Source organism: Charadrius vociferus, unplaced genomic scaffold (genome assembly GCF_000708025.1).
Source record: "Charadrius vociferus isolate BGI_N301 unplaced genomic scaffold, ASM70802v2 scaffold455, whole genome shotgun sequence".
NCBI classification, from domain to species: Eukaryota; Metazoa; Chordata; class Aves; order Charadriiformes; family Charadriidae; genus Charadrius; species Charadrius vociferus.
Window position 1 is genome coordinate 1,885,835 of NW_009648550.1, and position 13,882 is coordinate 1,899,716.

At 42.1% G+C, this 13,882-nt stretch overlaps 1 protein-coding gene across 2 annotated transcripts in view; it reads left to right on the forward strand.

Moving 5' to 3' along the window:
- Positions 1 to 13,882, forward strand: part of SPTBN1 (spectrin, beta, non-erythrocytic 1) — a 95,089-nt gene that overhangs the window by 61,396 nt on the left and 19,811 nt on the right. For both annotated transcript variants that reach the window (XM_009886005.1, XM_009886006.1), the window contains exons 17-23: positions 4,014 to 4,104; positions 8,399 to 8,545; positions 10,177 to 10,440; positions 11,134 to 11,358; positions 11,571 to 11,660; positions 11,943 to 12,221; positions 13,435 to 13,565. In XM_009886005.1, coding sequence (XP_009884307.1) covers positions 4,014 to 4,104; positions 8,399 to 8,545; positions 10,177 to 10,440; positions 11,134 to 11,358; positions 11,571 to 11,660; positions 11,943 to 12,221; positions 13,435 to 13,565 — 1,227 coding nt within the window. The remainder of the gene's footprint in view (positions 1 to 4,013; positions 4,105 to 8,398; positions 8,546 to 10,176; positions 10,441 to 11,133; positions 11,359 to 11,570; positions 11,661 to 11,942; positions 12,222 to 13,434; positions 13,566 to 13,882) is intronic.

The window sequence follows — 13,882 nt, forward strand, 5'->3', positions numbered from 1 at the left end:
CCATACGGAGCTCTTTGTAGTTTTTAGTATTGTTAATAGTGTTTTTTATAGTCATGCTTTCAAACTATTCCAGAGGAGACCCCGCTATCCATTGGTACAGAAGGCAGAACCTGCCCTAAAATGATTACCTTCTAGATGGACATAGGCATCAGGCTAAGGAAGGAGAGGAGAGTGCAGAAGCAGAGTGGAGCTGTTTAGTAGGAGATACACCCTTCAGCACAACCTTTTTAGTGCAGTTCACAGGGAAGAATAAATGGAAATAAGGACGCAGAGAAAGAGTGAGGGAAGGAGAAGGTGGCTTTGAATAAAGCTATCGCTAGCTTTTCCAGCTAGGAAAGAAGCTGGTCTCCCCAGTGCAGCTGTCCCTGCTTTGATGACTTCTGCTGCTGTTTCTGCCGGCTGGAAGGAAAGTGTTTTCTCCTCCATTTTCTTTTGGGAGAGTGTAAAGGAACTGCCCTAGTCTGTGTGCCTGCCCATGGCCTCACTGATTCTGCAAATGAGGTTTAGTTTAAAGACAGTGGCAGATCTGACTGAGATTGTGATCTGGTTCTGTTTTTCATCTACTTTTGTATTTGTGCAACTTTCTGCTCCACAGAGAACAGCAGTAATTTTTCTTCTTGCCCGTTCAGAAAGGAGAGTGCCTCTTGTTTGCTGGAACAACTAAAGAAGCTAAAACTGCCTTGCGTATCTCTCAGTATTCTTAGCAGGCATTTGCATTCATGCTATGTGTAAGATTTATTATTCCTGCACAGGCTTTGAAACCCACAGGCTTACAGTTAAACCGCAAGTGATTTTGTCAGTTTTCAGCATTGTTAGCGTTCTCGGGGGCCTCTGGGGAGACAGCATGGAAACATTATGGCAAATTTTGGTGCCCTGCTCTTGGATTAATTTGAGTCAGACACCTCCTTGTGCTGAACAGATCTTGCTTTCCTGTTTCAGGTTCTTCATAATGTTGCCACAGAAGGAAGATGCCCCCATGTTTTAACTGATTACGATACTTTCCCTGTCCCCTCTCACCATGTAGATCTGGCTTAGCTTGGGCCTTTGGGTCTGAGGTTGCCTCTTCAGTATATGCGTAGGGAAGCCCCCTTTTAACACAGCCCTAGACACTGCTATGGTGTCAGTCATATATGTGATTATTTATGTGAACAGGGAGATGAATTCAAAGTCATTCTAAATAATTAGAGTCTGCAGAGCAAACTCTTTTGTGCAAGTGTGAGATCTTCTTCCACAAACTATTTCAGCAAATTAGTAAGCAGTCATTGATGACTTCAGGTGTTACAGGCTCAGAGTTTCTGGCCCTTCTCTGCCGTGCATGTCTCAGAAGAGCAGGATTTTAATAGTGACGACTGCAATCAGCAGTTGAACAGGAAGCTTTGTGCTTTTCTGCACCCTCCAGTGATTGCCAAGTGCTTATATGTAGCCTTCAGCAGAGCCACAGTCCATCTTGTCCACCACCCCAACATGCCTGGCTGGCTCAGCTGGGGCTTCTGCACACGTGGCCAGGGAAGCAGGGTGACCAGCCAGCCTCCTTAACACCACACTCCCCTAGTATCTGGACGAAAAATTGTATTAGGAAGGGTTCTGTTCTGCAGTCTGTCTGCCTGTTTATTCTACCTAAAGCCTTTCTGACATACTGGTAGTAGAGTGTGGGAGAAGATTTCTAGTGGTAGGGGTAGTTATGGACAGAAAATTCCAAAATCTCTGTCATTGGAGCTTTTAAAGAATTTAGGGACACATGAACAAGGAATTAATAATGTTTGGATATAGCCAGTCTGAGGCAGGAGAACAGAATAAATTACTTCTTAAGGCCCTTTATTCCCATAAAAAATGTCAATTCTATGATAAAAATGCAGGAATTCCTGCCACATCTTCAGGTATCCAGTTTAAACCTTGTTACAATTCAGCTCTGTTGTTCTTCAGAGAATACTCATCTTTCAGTTTCGCTCCAGGTCATCTTGGACAACTAAACAACCTTTTACAGTTAAATAGCTCGAAGTGCCAAAGATCATATTTGTTATGCTGAGGACAAAAAAAAAGAAACCCAACCAACCAAAAACAAAGCTATGTCATCATCTGTTTTTGATATCCCTGCATGGTTTCCCTTCAAAGTTCTTGAAGTTAGTATTTCCAACAGTCGCTGGGGGGGTTGGACTAGATGATCTCCAGAGGTCCCTTCCAACCCTGACCATTCTGTGATTCTGTGATACTTTTGTTAGTTTTTTTAACTCAAGTTTTCTCAACGTAAGAACTTCTCTACTTAGTTTTAACTCTATTCAAGTTATGGTGTCAAGGTGTCATGAAAATTCTCCTTTTAATTTCACAGCTTGTGTCCTCTCCAGAATAGATGAGTCTATACTGTAATCTATCTTTAAATCTATGAAATCATGATAAAATCACCCAAGCAATTCCTTGCTTCATTATAGCAGCCTGAGTAATGCACTGTATTTGCCCAGGCATATAAAAACCAGCCAAGAAACAGTGGAATCAAACCCAACGATGTTAGCTATGTTACGGAGATTTTTCCTAAGACACAGTTAGTGTGTCCTTTCCTTTGTGCGCTCTCAGATAACGCCTGTCAAAACTTCAAGATTACCAGGGCTTGGACTCCAGGCTCTTGCTTTGATAGTTACATATGTCTTCCTTGCCATCTGATCTGTAAATCAATGGTCTTGACCTACAGCTATATAGATGCTGCTTGCCTGGTTGTTCAGAGGAAGCTGTTGAGACGAAAGAGAAGCAGTTTGTAGTCCCGTAAGGGGTTTTCTCCTATTCCTCTGCCTACACACCTTTTGCTTTTGTGTAGAACGTATCCCTAAGTATTCCTTGTGTTTCTGAAGACACTAAATTCATGCCAGAGAGCTTGCTCTGGTAACTTACTGTAGATCAGGAAAAGTGGTATCTTAATCTAGTTGTTGTCATCAACATGTAATTTAGTCTTCTAGAATATTATGAGCCTCTGGAGATTTCCACCAATGTGGATTTATTTAGCTATTGCCAGTATGCGCTGAGATCACCTTATAAACTGCCACCCTTTAAAATAATTTCCAACTCACTATCCCTATTTATATTAGGTTATTACAGAGGGCAGCAATAATTCACTTTAAGATCCCGTACAATGAAATATGAACAAATCTAACACAATGAGCAGTAAATAAAAATTATCTTCTTTACTCTGCCTCCTCCATCTAAATCGCCTCATAAATAATGAAAGTACTGAAGGACAGGGATAACTACTCCAAATTAAGCAGTAGTTAAAAACATGTTCAGAGATATCTTGGGAATCAGCTCTTCAGGCACCATGTCCATTTGAGGAACCCACCAAGAGCTTTGGAACTGCCAGCATGACTCATCCTTTAAGAGGGCAAACAATTATGGATTAAAAATAGGGCTTCTAGACTGACCTTTTCTTCTGTCTGCTCTTAAACACTCTGACAAATATGTTCCAATGTGCATAAAGCTATTTGCAGAAACACCCAGGTGTGTTGCATGCGTTGTTTGTTAAATGCAGCATTTGGAAGGTTATATAAACTACTCCAGCTTTGTTCAGGAGAAGGAGGTGCTCAGCTATAGCAAAAGTATATTATAAAGAGCATTAGAGCAAGTACACACTCTGCAAGAGCCGCATAACATGCAATCTTATTGTTGCAGTTTTGAAGATTGTTTTCTTACGTTTTTTGGCAAACGGTCCGAACTTTCCTGTGGTCTTGAAATTAGTGGGCCAAATTCTGTACATAACACTTTTGAAACCATGCTGACTTCAAATTTTTCCCTGTGTATTTTACTGGTGATAAAAACAAGTGGATGCTGAACTTAAGTAAGCACATTAAATAACACATGCATATGTGAGCTTCACAAATGTCCTTCACTTGAAAGGCAGTAAAAGACACACACCACATACTTGTTCAATATATGTATCCCACAGAGGCTGCAGAAACAAACAAATGACAGTTTTGCATGAAATGCCCATTTCAAGGTTGTTTTTTTTTCTCTGCTCTTATTTTTTTGACTAGACATAGGAAGAACCGTGAAGCAGCCAGTGAACTTCTGATGAGACTGAAAGATAACAGGGATCTTCAAAAGTTTCTTCAGGATTGTCAAGAGGTAAATTACGTCCTTTCTCTTTTATCACTAAAAGCTGCATCCTGCAGAAGAGCATTCTTACCCCATATTTTATGAGGACTGGAATACTCAGCATTTTGCTGTCAAGTCATCCAGTAGTATTTAGCGTGGAGTAAACAACTAAAAAACCAAAACACCCAAAACCCTGCAAAAATTAATCTGTTTGGGTTTTTTTTCTGATGAACTGAATTTCCTTTTGTCATCTAAACTAAAGACAGGGAAAATTGCCAAAAGCAGTGAAGATTTTCTGCTGTGGTATAAATTAATCATGTGGCATCTGGTGGGATTAGCACTGAACTCATTAAGAATTTTGTCTACAGCTGTATATATGTATGTGGCCTGGTGCAGGAGATTTCAAGTGATTTCTACAAAACATTAGTGAGAAGAATAGGAGGTTAGGAATAAGGGGGGAGCAGGATTAAACTGGATAATTTTTAATGTGTTATTTATCTGATAGTTTGCATGTGTTTAAAATTGTTAAGTACCATAACATTTTAAAAAAGAAACCCTTTCCAGATTTTCTAGTGACTTACATGGATTGTTTACACTGAAGGCAACATTTTAAAGTTAGGAATAATCTTGTTCCTAGCATGAGGAATTAATCAAGTAGGTTTCAGGTTATTTCATGCAGTACTGACAGATATGAAAGACCCTTGCCTGTGACGTGCATTAAAAACTAGCTGTCTTTATCTGAAACCTCCAGAGAGCTGACTGTGACAAAGCTGTGCTTTTAAATTCAAGAGTCGGTACATTAGCTGCACATCTTAGCCAGCTACAAGAGACTGGAAGTCACCGCAGTGTGTCTGAATGGAATTGCCCCACAGCTGAGATTTCGTCAAGAAACAAAATGATGATCATAAACTGGGCAAATGATGTTTACTGCTTGGTTGCCTAGATGCAGTGTGTTTTCCTGCATTGTGTAAGCTAACCATGAACTTGGCTTAAATTGCTTCTTCCTTGGTAGTAGAAACATGACAGATTAGCAAAAATTCTGCTGTTATTAGCAGCAGCTTCTTCCTTCCTCTGTAACATGTCTGGTACAAAAATCCCCCTGGCTTTTGGAGCTCTTCTAGCCTCTGTGTCAATGTGTTTGTGTTCCCTAGGATCTGTTTTTTCCCCTGTATCATTGAAAAAGAAAAAAAAAGAAAACATAAAAGCTCTAGTGTCTGGCTGCCTGAATGCCTTTCCTCTGGATTGTTTCTCTCCAGCCACTAAAGCATGGGTGTCTCAACTGTACAGTTCAAAGACAGAACTCAGAATACCCAAATGTTACAAATTTCTCCAATCCTTTTTGAGAGGACATTAGCCTTGACGATAATTGAATGGTTGTTTTCTGAGAAGACAGCCATAATGAGACTTAGAATTTGCATTAATGTGATTACAAAGTGCCTGCTGATACCTACGTTGGGCTGGAGGGATTGTGTGATGGACCAGCACTGTCCTGGTGGGCGGGAGGGAGCCAAGGGAGTACCTCTCCCTTTGCTTTTTCCTTAACGCTGACCGTGAAGCTGAGAATGGCTAGAAAACAGATTTGAACCAGTCTCCGTTTCACCTGGCAATGATCCTTTGGCCTTCCTGCCCACTGCCTTAGGGACAGTTTCCATCTGTCTGTAACTTGAGGAAAGGAAGAGAGTTTTCTGCAGTGTGCTCCTTCCCCAGGGCAGCCGCTTTCCTCATCGGTCGCTCTGTGCTGAAGCATTGTTGTACGTGTAGCCTCCTGCCCCTTGCTCCTTCCTGCCTCCGACTCACAGGCGAGACAGTGAGCAGGGTCAGTGGTACTCGAGGAGGTGGCAGGATAATGCTCTAACAACAGCTCAGCAATGATAAACCTTTCCTCCAGGTCACAGGCGAGGAAAGACGCAGCAGATTTCCTTGTTGTTAATAGTCATGTACGATGTCACAGGTTAATACTGGGGTGTTGCTTTTTTTGCCCGTTTCTAAATTAACTAAATTTACTGAGTGAATGAAATGAAGAGTGACAGCAGAAAATCCTGAGAAAAGGAGATGTGATAAATTTTGCCGTTTAGTTTTCTTTGACTTCCTGCTCTTTCACAGCTCACCTTCGAAGAGATTAAAGCTGTAAGTGCTTAGAAGTCCCAGCACTGTCTGGGCTAATTCTCTAGAGACGCCAAAGTGAAAGCATTTGGCGAGACTCCGCACGTCAGAAGTTTTCTGCCTGTTCACAGAGTGTGCCAGCAGGTTTTGTCATGCAGCACAGACGTCTGTGAACCTTACGCCACAAGATAGGCTGTGTCAACTTGAGTATTTGCAATGTCTGGGAAGTGCAGCAGCAGTCAGTGCTCTTTCACCTTCCCTTGTTGCTCTGCCGGATTTACAAGGGTTTTGTCTTTGCAGTTTTCTTAGTTCACACCTGGTTTTCACCGTGGTGTGTTACAGCCTTCTGGAAGCTGAGAGCAGAAGCAAAATTTTGTGCTGTACATGCAAAGGATGGGAGGAAGCCTAATAGCTAGCTCTTCGGGTGTTAACTGACTTACAGTTTTCTGGAGAAATAAATACTCACAAGTGTCAATATGAGGCACTGTTTTAGTGAATTATTGTATTTTTTTTTTAAAATCTACTTTTGTACTGAAGATACTGACTTCCAGTGACTATAGTTGTTGCAAAAACCGGATTTTGATAGTCACCCCTTAAATGCTTTATTTGCACTTCTGTGTTATCAGAAGGAACATAACATTGTGAGAGGCAGAAATGAGGGGTTTATGCTGACCGCTGCTGCCTGCGTACCACGTATCGTCTGTGTTTCAGTTCACCTCATCTGTTAATACAGACATTACTACCTTTCCTTGGGAAGCACTTTTAAATCCTCAGAGGACTTAGTGCTGCGGCTGAGTAAAAGCAAGCAGTGAAAGACAAGCAGTGCAAATTGCAGAGTATAACAGCTGTCTCCTACCCAGAAAGGCAAGAGTAAAACCACTAATTTGAGGTTATATAGTAATCCTTAATGTAGCCTTTGATTGTTAAGTAGCACAGTAGCCTGTTATAACTGTAAACCTTGCTGCCTACAGAGGTCTTCATTAACATGAGCATTTTTCTCTTTAGACTTGATAGCAAGATCAGATGAGGAGTTTCTTTGATTGCTCTGATAAGTTTTCCCTGTTTGTGGAGCTTAACAGTGCCTTTAAGGGACAACTTAAAAAGGCTTGAGAACGCTAAATGAATTTGTTGCCCTTTATCCTGAGTATGTAGCGGAGAATTGGCAAGTCTTGCCCATGCTCTGTTACTCTTGTCAGGGTGATTCCTCGGCAGGACGGCGTGCGTCGCTGAAGTGGCATTCTAGAAACAATGCTCAGATTTGTTTTGACATTTTCTGCTTGGGTAGGCGACTCTAAATTTGCAGAAGATGAATCTTTTTCAAATTCTGTAAACATTCCCGTGAATGTGTTTTTTATCTTCACCTAAGGGATAGATAAAGCAGTCAGACTCACCCTAGGAGGAAATTTGATGTTGGCTGCTATGATCGTTTTCACATTCTATTTGCCCTTGGCAAATAAGCTATCTTTTGAAGTATGGATTTTCGCTTGTGTTGATCTGGAAATTGTTCTCAGTGTCTTTGTATTTGTAGAAATTCAGAATGACATCGGTGTCGGATTTTATATAATGGGAAAAGGAAAGTCTTGAGTACCAAAACCCTACTGGAGATTGGACAAATAAATTTATTTATTTAAACCTGTATAGAGAAAAGACTATGGTGAAGAGGTACAAACGTGGTGTGAATTAATGGTACAAACTGGTCTCTAGTCTTCAGACTTCAGATACGAGTAGAAATACAGAATTTCTCATTCAGTGTTTCCCTGAAAGATTTACTTTGGGGCTCTGTTTAATTCTGGAGACTGCCTTTTGCATGCCGCTTCATTAGCGTGTACTTCTGCAATGTCCTCAGCAATACAGTAAGGTTCCACAGGGGTGTGGTGATGACATTCAAGTCCTGGTCCTGAGAAGCACATTGAGTAAAGGGAAAAGCAGTACGAAAATACACTGTGACCAATAAGTAGGACACATGTCACTGTTTCTCTTGCTGCTGAACTGGGTGAGACCTGTGTGTATGAATTTGCTCATCACAGAGTTGATTCCTTTCTGCTTGAGTCATGGGTTATTTATATGATGAAGATGGATGTTTGAACTTAACTGTTAAAGAGGTGGATCCTTGACTGAACCCTGAGTAAAAGCAGTCTCTGAATCTCACGCAATTCTTCTGTAGAGGCATTATTTCACACCACAAATGTTTTCACAAACACCTGTGTATTTTCTTTTTCAGCTCTCTCTCTGGATCAATGAAAAGATGCTTACGGCCCAGGATATGTCCTATGATGAGGCAAGGAACCTGCATAGCAAATGGCTGAAGCATCAGGCATTTATGGCAGAACTTGCATCCAACAAAGAATGGCTGGAGAAGATTGAAAAGGTAACTAAAGAACATCTGAAAAATGCTCTCATCTTTGTCAGAGACAATTATGCATGGAGATGGCATCTGTTCCTCTGCAGAATTGGTTCTTGAATCATCTCTCCAGCTAAGGCAAAAGGAGATTTCATTACCGTAGAATAAGTGTCTATCACATTGTGTCTCCATCTAACCCATTTTATTCCTTACTGATGTTGAATGTTCTTTATCCAAGATGTTCTCAAGTATAGTCATTGGCTAAGTTGCCAATTAAGTTTTGTCTAGTCTTTCGTATCTGTTAGGAGGAAGGTGTAACCTAGTTTTCATACCCAAAGGGTAAAAGGGGCAAATATTGTGATTTGAACTAATAAAGTAGAAGTACTTCCTGGGAAATAACTGAATGTAGGTGAATAACTGAATTTAGACTCCCATGCTGCCATGCTGGTTTTCATTCATTCAGGACTATAATCAGGCTGCCTTTCCCTATGCAAAATTAGCGCATGAGGTAAAGTACAGCCAGTTTTGTGATTAATTAAGATTCACAGCTCTGTATCAAGTTACTTTGAAGGCTTTAATACGCTGTGATGAGCTGTACTTCTTTTTCCCTGCATTTCTCCTGTGCAGTTCTGGAACATTAAGGAGGTCTCGCCTTTAGCTCTGACAGTGGGTTTCTGTTCAGTGTAAGTTAGCTTAATTGCTCATTTCCTCTCCCACTTTGGCACTCTGTATCCCATTAGAGGCTTTTCTGTGATCTGCAAATAGCAATACCCTTTAATGGTGTAATTAGAAGGCTGCTGTTAGTACTGGAAGTACTTTTTTAGTGATGCTAATACATCCTTACTCTTTGCCTCTGAAAAATAAGATTGAGGCAAAGTACCAAAGTTATATATCGAGCCACAGCTGACAATCACTGTATTAATGTTACCAGTGGTCACAGCTATTAAATGTGTTTGGTTGTGAGTAGTGTTCACATCTGAAAAGGTTTTTCCCTTTCCCCTCTGCACCACCCAGGTGCAGAGGTAAAAGTATAATTAGAAGTAAAGAAAATATTTCCAAAACTAATACAATCTTTGTAAAGGCAAAAAGATATCTTAAGTCCAAATGCTCTGCTGGTGCTAGGTACAGGGTTCCTGCTTTCCAAGGAAGGTAGTTCCTCTCTGACATTAGCTTAGACCCATGCTAATTGCTGTAACCCATTGACATAACCCTCTTCAGTCGCACAGCTCAATTGTGGTGCCATAAGCTCCTTCTCTGAGCGTTACACTGGTTCTTCATTGCTCTCGCGGTAAAATGACCCGCAGAAGCTGGACACACAGCTTCTTCGGCTGCAGCTCCCTCCTCCACTGTCACACAGGCAGCACGGGGCAGCCTCCTCCACTCCCGTGGAGCAGTGTCCCCAGGAACTCCCACAAAGGAACATGTGCAGGGGGGAAGAGAAAGGAGGCGTTGCCTTGCCAAGAAACCATCTTCCTGGCAAGAGACGGACCTGGGAGCTGATATTCTGGAAGGAGTCACTGGATAATTGGAGATGGAAAATGAGTGGTTGATGCTGCCAGCAGATGAGGAATCCTGAGTGCTTACTAATCAGAATAATTTAACTAACGGTCTGTGAGTGCTCCTGAGGAGGTACCACTCTGTTGCTCTTTGCTTTGCAGGAGGGAATGCAGCTCATTGCAGAGAAACCAGAGACTGAAGCTGTAGTGAAAGAAAAGCTGACAGGTCTCCATCAAATGTGGGAAGAGCTTGAATCCACTACCCAGACCAAGGCTCAGCGTCTCTTTGATGCAAACAAGGCGGAGCTTTTTACCCAGAGCTGTGCTGATTTGGATAAATGGTTGAATGGTTTGGAGAGTCAAATTCAGTCGGACGACTACGGAAAGGATCTCACCAGTGTCAACATCCTATTGAAGAAGCAGCAGGTAAACGGAATGCAGGTGGCAGAGTGGGCAGACAGCAGGTATCTGCACTCAAAGGAACAGACTGGGGATCCTTTCAGTTTGGAAAATAATGTATTTGCTTTTCTTTTTTCCTGTTGTTTCATGTATATTTCAGAAGAACCAGAAGTACACCCAGAAATAAATCAGCTGTAAATTTCTTGATGCAGTCTCTACCTTATACTGCCTTCCTTCCCCACATTAATATCTCTGTTCTGCCTCCCGCTGTAGTCCTCCAGTCACCGGTCATTTCTTCTCTGTATGTGGCTGCCTGCCTGTGATTCAAACTGGTCCGAAGCTGGTTGGTCCCTGATTCCCTGCTGTAAAGGCAGCAAGGACAGCAGGGAGCAATGAAGCACTTGCGTGCAATTAGCTGTGCTCCACAGTTGTTCAGGGTGACTTCTGAATGCCCGATAGAAGAGATTCAGCTATGTCGTTGGCCAAGTTCACCATTTGCACAAGCAGGCATAACTGAGGGCTATCAGGAGGTGGCCACAGTCGTGAATCTCTGTTTAAGCCTTGTTCCTTGCAATATGAATGCTACAATAATTATTTATCTGGTAAATCCTTACTGACCAGCATCTGTTCTTCCTTCTTATGAAGCTATTGACATACCCTAGTCATATCAAACTGCTGTTACCCTGGGTTTCAGGATGTTTTTGCCATGTTTCTGTTTAGATGCTAGAGAATCAAATGGATGTTCGTAAGAAGGAGATAGAGGAGCTGCAAAGCCAGGCAAGGGCTTTAAGTCAAGAAGGGAAGAGTACAGATGAAGTAGATGGCAAACGCCTTACTGTAGAAAAGAAATTTTTGGAGTTGTTGGAACCTTTGAATGAAAGAAAGGCCAACCTGCTGGCCTCCAAAGAGATCCACCAGTTCAACCGGGACGTGGAAGATGAAATTGTGAGTATAAAAGAAATCCTTTCCCCGGACACTAGGAAGATGTCACACCTATTGTAGAGCTATCACAGGAAGAAGCCTTTCGCTCATGTCTCTCACTATCATGTTTGAGTTATGCTGCTTTTTGCATCTTGTGTGCACCAGCCTCTCTCTGCTGTCCTAACTGTATCTGGGGTTGCTTGAAATCAGATATGCTCTTCTTCTCTTACTTTCAGTTGTGGGTCGGCGAGAGGATGCCGATAGCTACATCTACTGATCATGGACATAACCTCCAGACTGTGCAGCTATTAATAAAGAAAAATCAGGTAAGTAGGTGCTGTTAGAGCTCCATATCTGATGTTTCTCCTTGGTGCTGACTAATTCAGGAAGGAAAGGTGTGGGGTAAAATGATGGGTGCTTCAGTGGTGATGTGCTGGGGGGGGTGGTGTCACCACTGGGTGGTGGCCTGTTCAGGGAGGGCACAGCCCCAGCTTGTCCACGTGAGCTGATGGCATGTGTTTTGCTGCCCCTCCAGAGTTAAGACCCCTGATTGGCATTTCTTTTTTGATTGGTGCAGCGTCTCATCAGTCTGCTTTTCTCCCCTGTAGACCCTTCAGAAAGAAATCCAGGGACATCAGCCTCGTATCGATGACATTTTTGAGAGGAGCCAAAACATTATCACAGAGAGTAGCCCTAACGCTGAAGCAATTCAGCAGAGACTTGCAGACTTGCAGCAGCTGTGGAGCCTCCTTATTGAGGAGACAGAGAAACGCCACAAGCGCCTAGAGGAGTCTCACAGAGCACAGCAGTATTACTTTGATGCTGCTGAGGCAGAGGCCTGGATGAGTGAGCAGGAGCTCTACATGATGTCCGAAGAGAAAGCCAAGGTGAGCAGCTCCACAGTGACACTAGTTTGGTTCTAATTGCTTAGCTAGAGGGGAGCAGGCGACATAATTTAATATGTTGCTAATGTAATGGTAACATAAACAAATTTAATTCACTTGTGAAACCTCAAGTGATTATCTCTTCCATCTGTTGTGACATCTCTGATGGTGTGGAGGATAGGCCTTGCTGTGCTGAGTCAGTGAAGCATCCTCAGACTGTGGATGGTAACTGTGTGCCTGCCTTTGCTGTAAGGTCAGAGTTACCAATACAGTCCAGTTAGGTCAAGTTTTCTGTTAGTTTTGAACCACTGGGAATAGCACGATGCACCTGTCTGTGAAACAGACCTGATGGTTCGTCAATTTATGCCAGTAGTCATCGGCTTTTACTCCCACTGAAGTGAAATCGGAACAGCATCAGACCATACCAAAGAGTAGGTGAAATTGTTTGTCAAGGAGGTGTTAGAGTGCTGTATCTTATTTGTTATTTACATAAATATATGTTCATTGCCCTGAAAAAATAAAACTTAGCTTTGTATCAGCATGACACATTCCATGGGTGTTCAGTCTTCAGTTAAAAAGGATGTGTTTTCTTTTTTATATCTAAGCAATGCAAATAAAAAGGAATATTAATGTGAATAGTGCATCACAAAAAATATTTTAATGAAAAGGCTTATTGACAATACCAGTTAACACTGAGAGTTGGGAGTTGTTTTTCTTAATCGTTACAATGCATGGAAAGTTTTGATCGGAATTTCTTCAGGCACTTTGGTGGAGAATCCTTTGGCATGAGCTCCATAGGATTTCTTTTTTTTGACACAGACTGTTGTTGAAAAGTCTGGCAAGTGATGTGCCTAAAACTGTTCCATTTTTCTGAGCCCTGCACAGTCACCAGTGTTGTGTAAACACACAAAGAGCTTCACAGAAGAGGAAATTCAACATGCTCCATGCACAGCCATGTAATTTTGTTCTGCATCCCAGAGGGGTTGTTGCATTCACTCTTTCATTTCTTATTTTGCTTTCTGCAGGTACCATTTGCTGTGAACTCAGCTATTAATATACCATTGTCAGAACAACTTGTCTTCAAGCTGTACTTGGGAGCAGTCCTTTATAAATCTTTCTGCCTACCTTTTTTTGCTCACACACCATATTCAACCTGCTGTGTGGTGTCTTTCTCTGGGGTGGGGGACTTGACTGTCATTTTCTGTCACTATTGCAGGATGAACAGAGTGCAGTGTCCATGCTGAAGAAACACCAGATTTTGGAACAAGCTGTAGAAGACTATGCTGAAACCGTGCACCAGCTTTCAAAGACCAGCAGAACTTTGGTGGCAGATAATCACCCAGAAAGGTATTAAATGCCATTTTTGATTGGATTATGCGTTCTTTTAGTAGTTCTGTCACTTCATTGGGTTATTCTGACACACAAAGACTACAGCAAAGAGTAAGTAGCTCAGAAAAGGAGTTCAGCCTCACTCAGTTCAAGATACTTGTTGGATCACCCTGATTTGGCCAGAGACAGGGTCCTGAACAGGGTCAGTATTTGCAGCTGCTGGTTTCGGGATAGTACTGGACAACTTCAATAAATGTCTGTTGTATCCTTTGTACAGGCTAGCGGTGTCAGGTCTGCCAGGACTGCTGAAACTTAGGGATGTATAGCCATCCCAA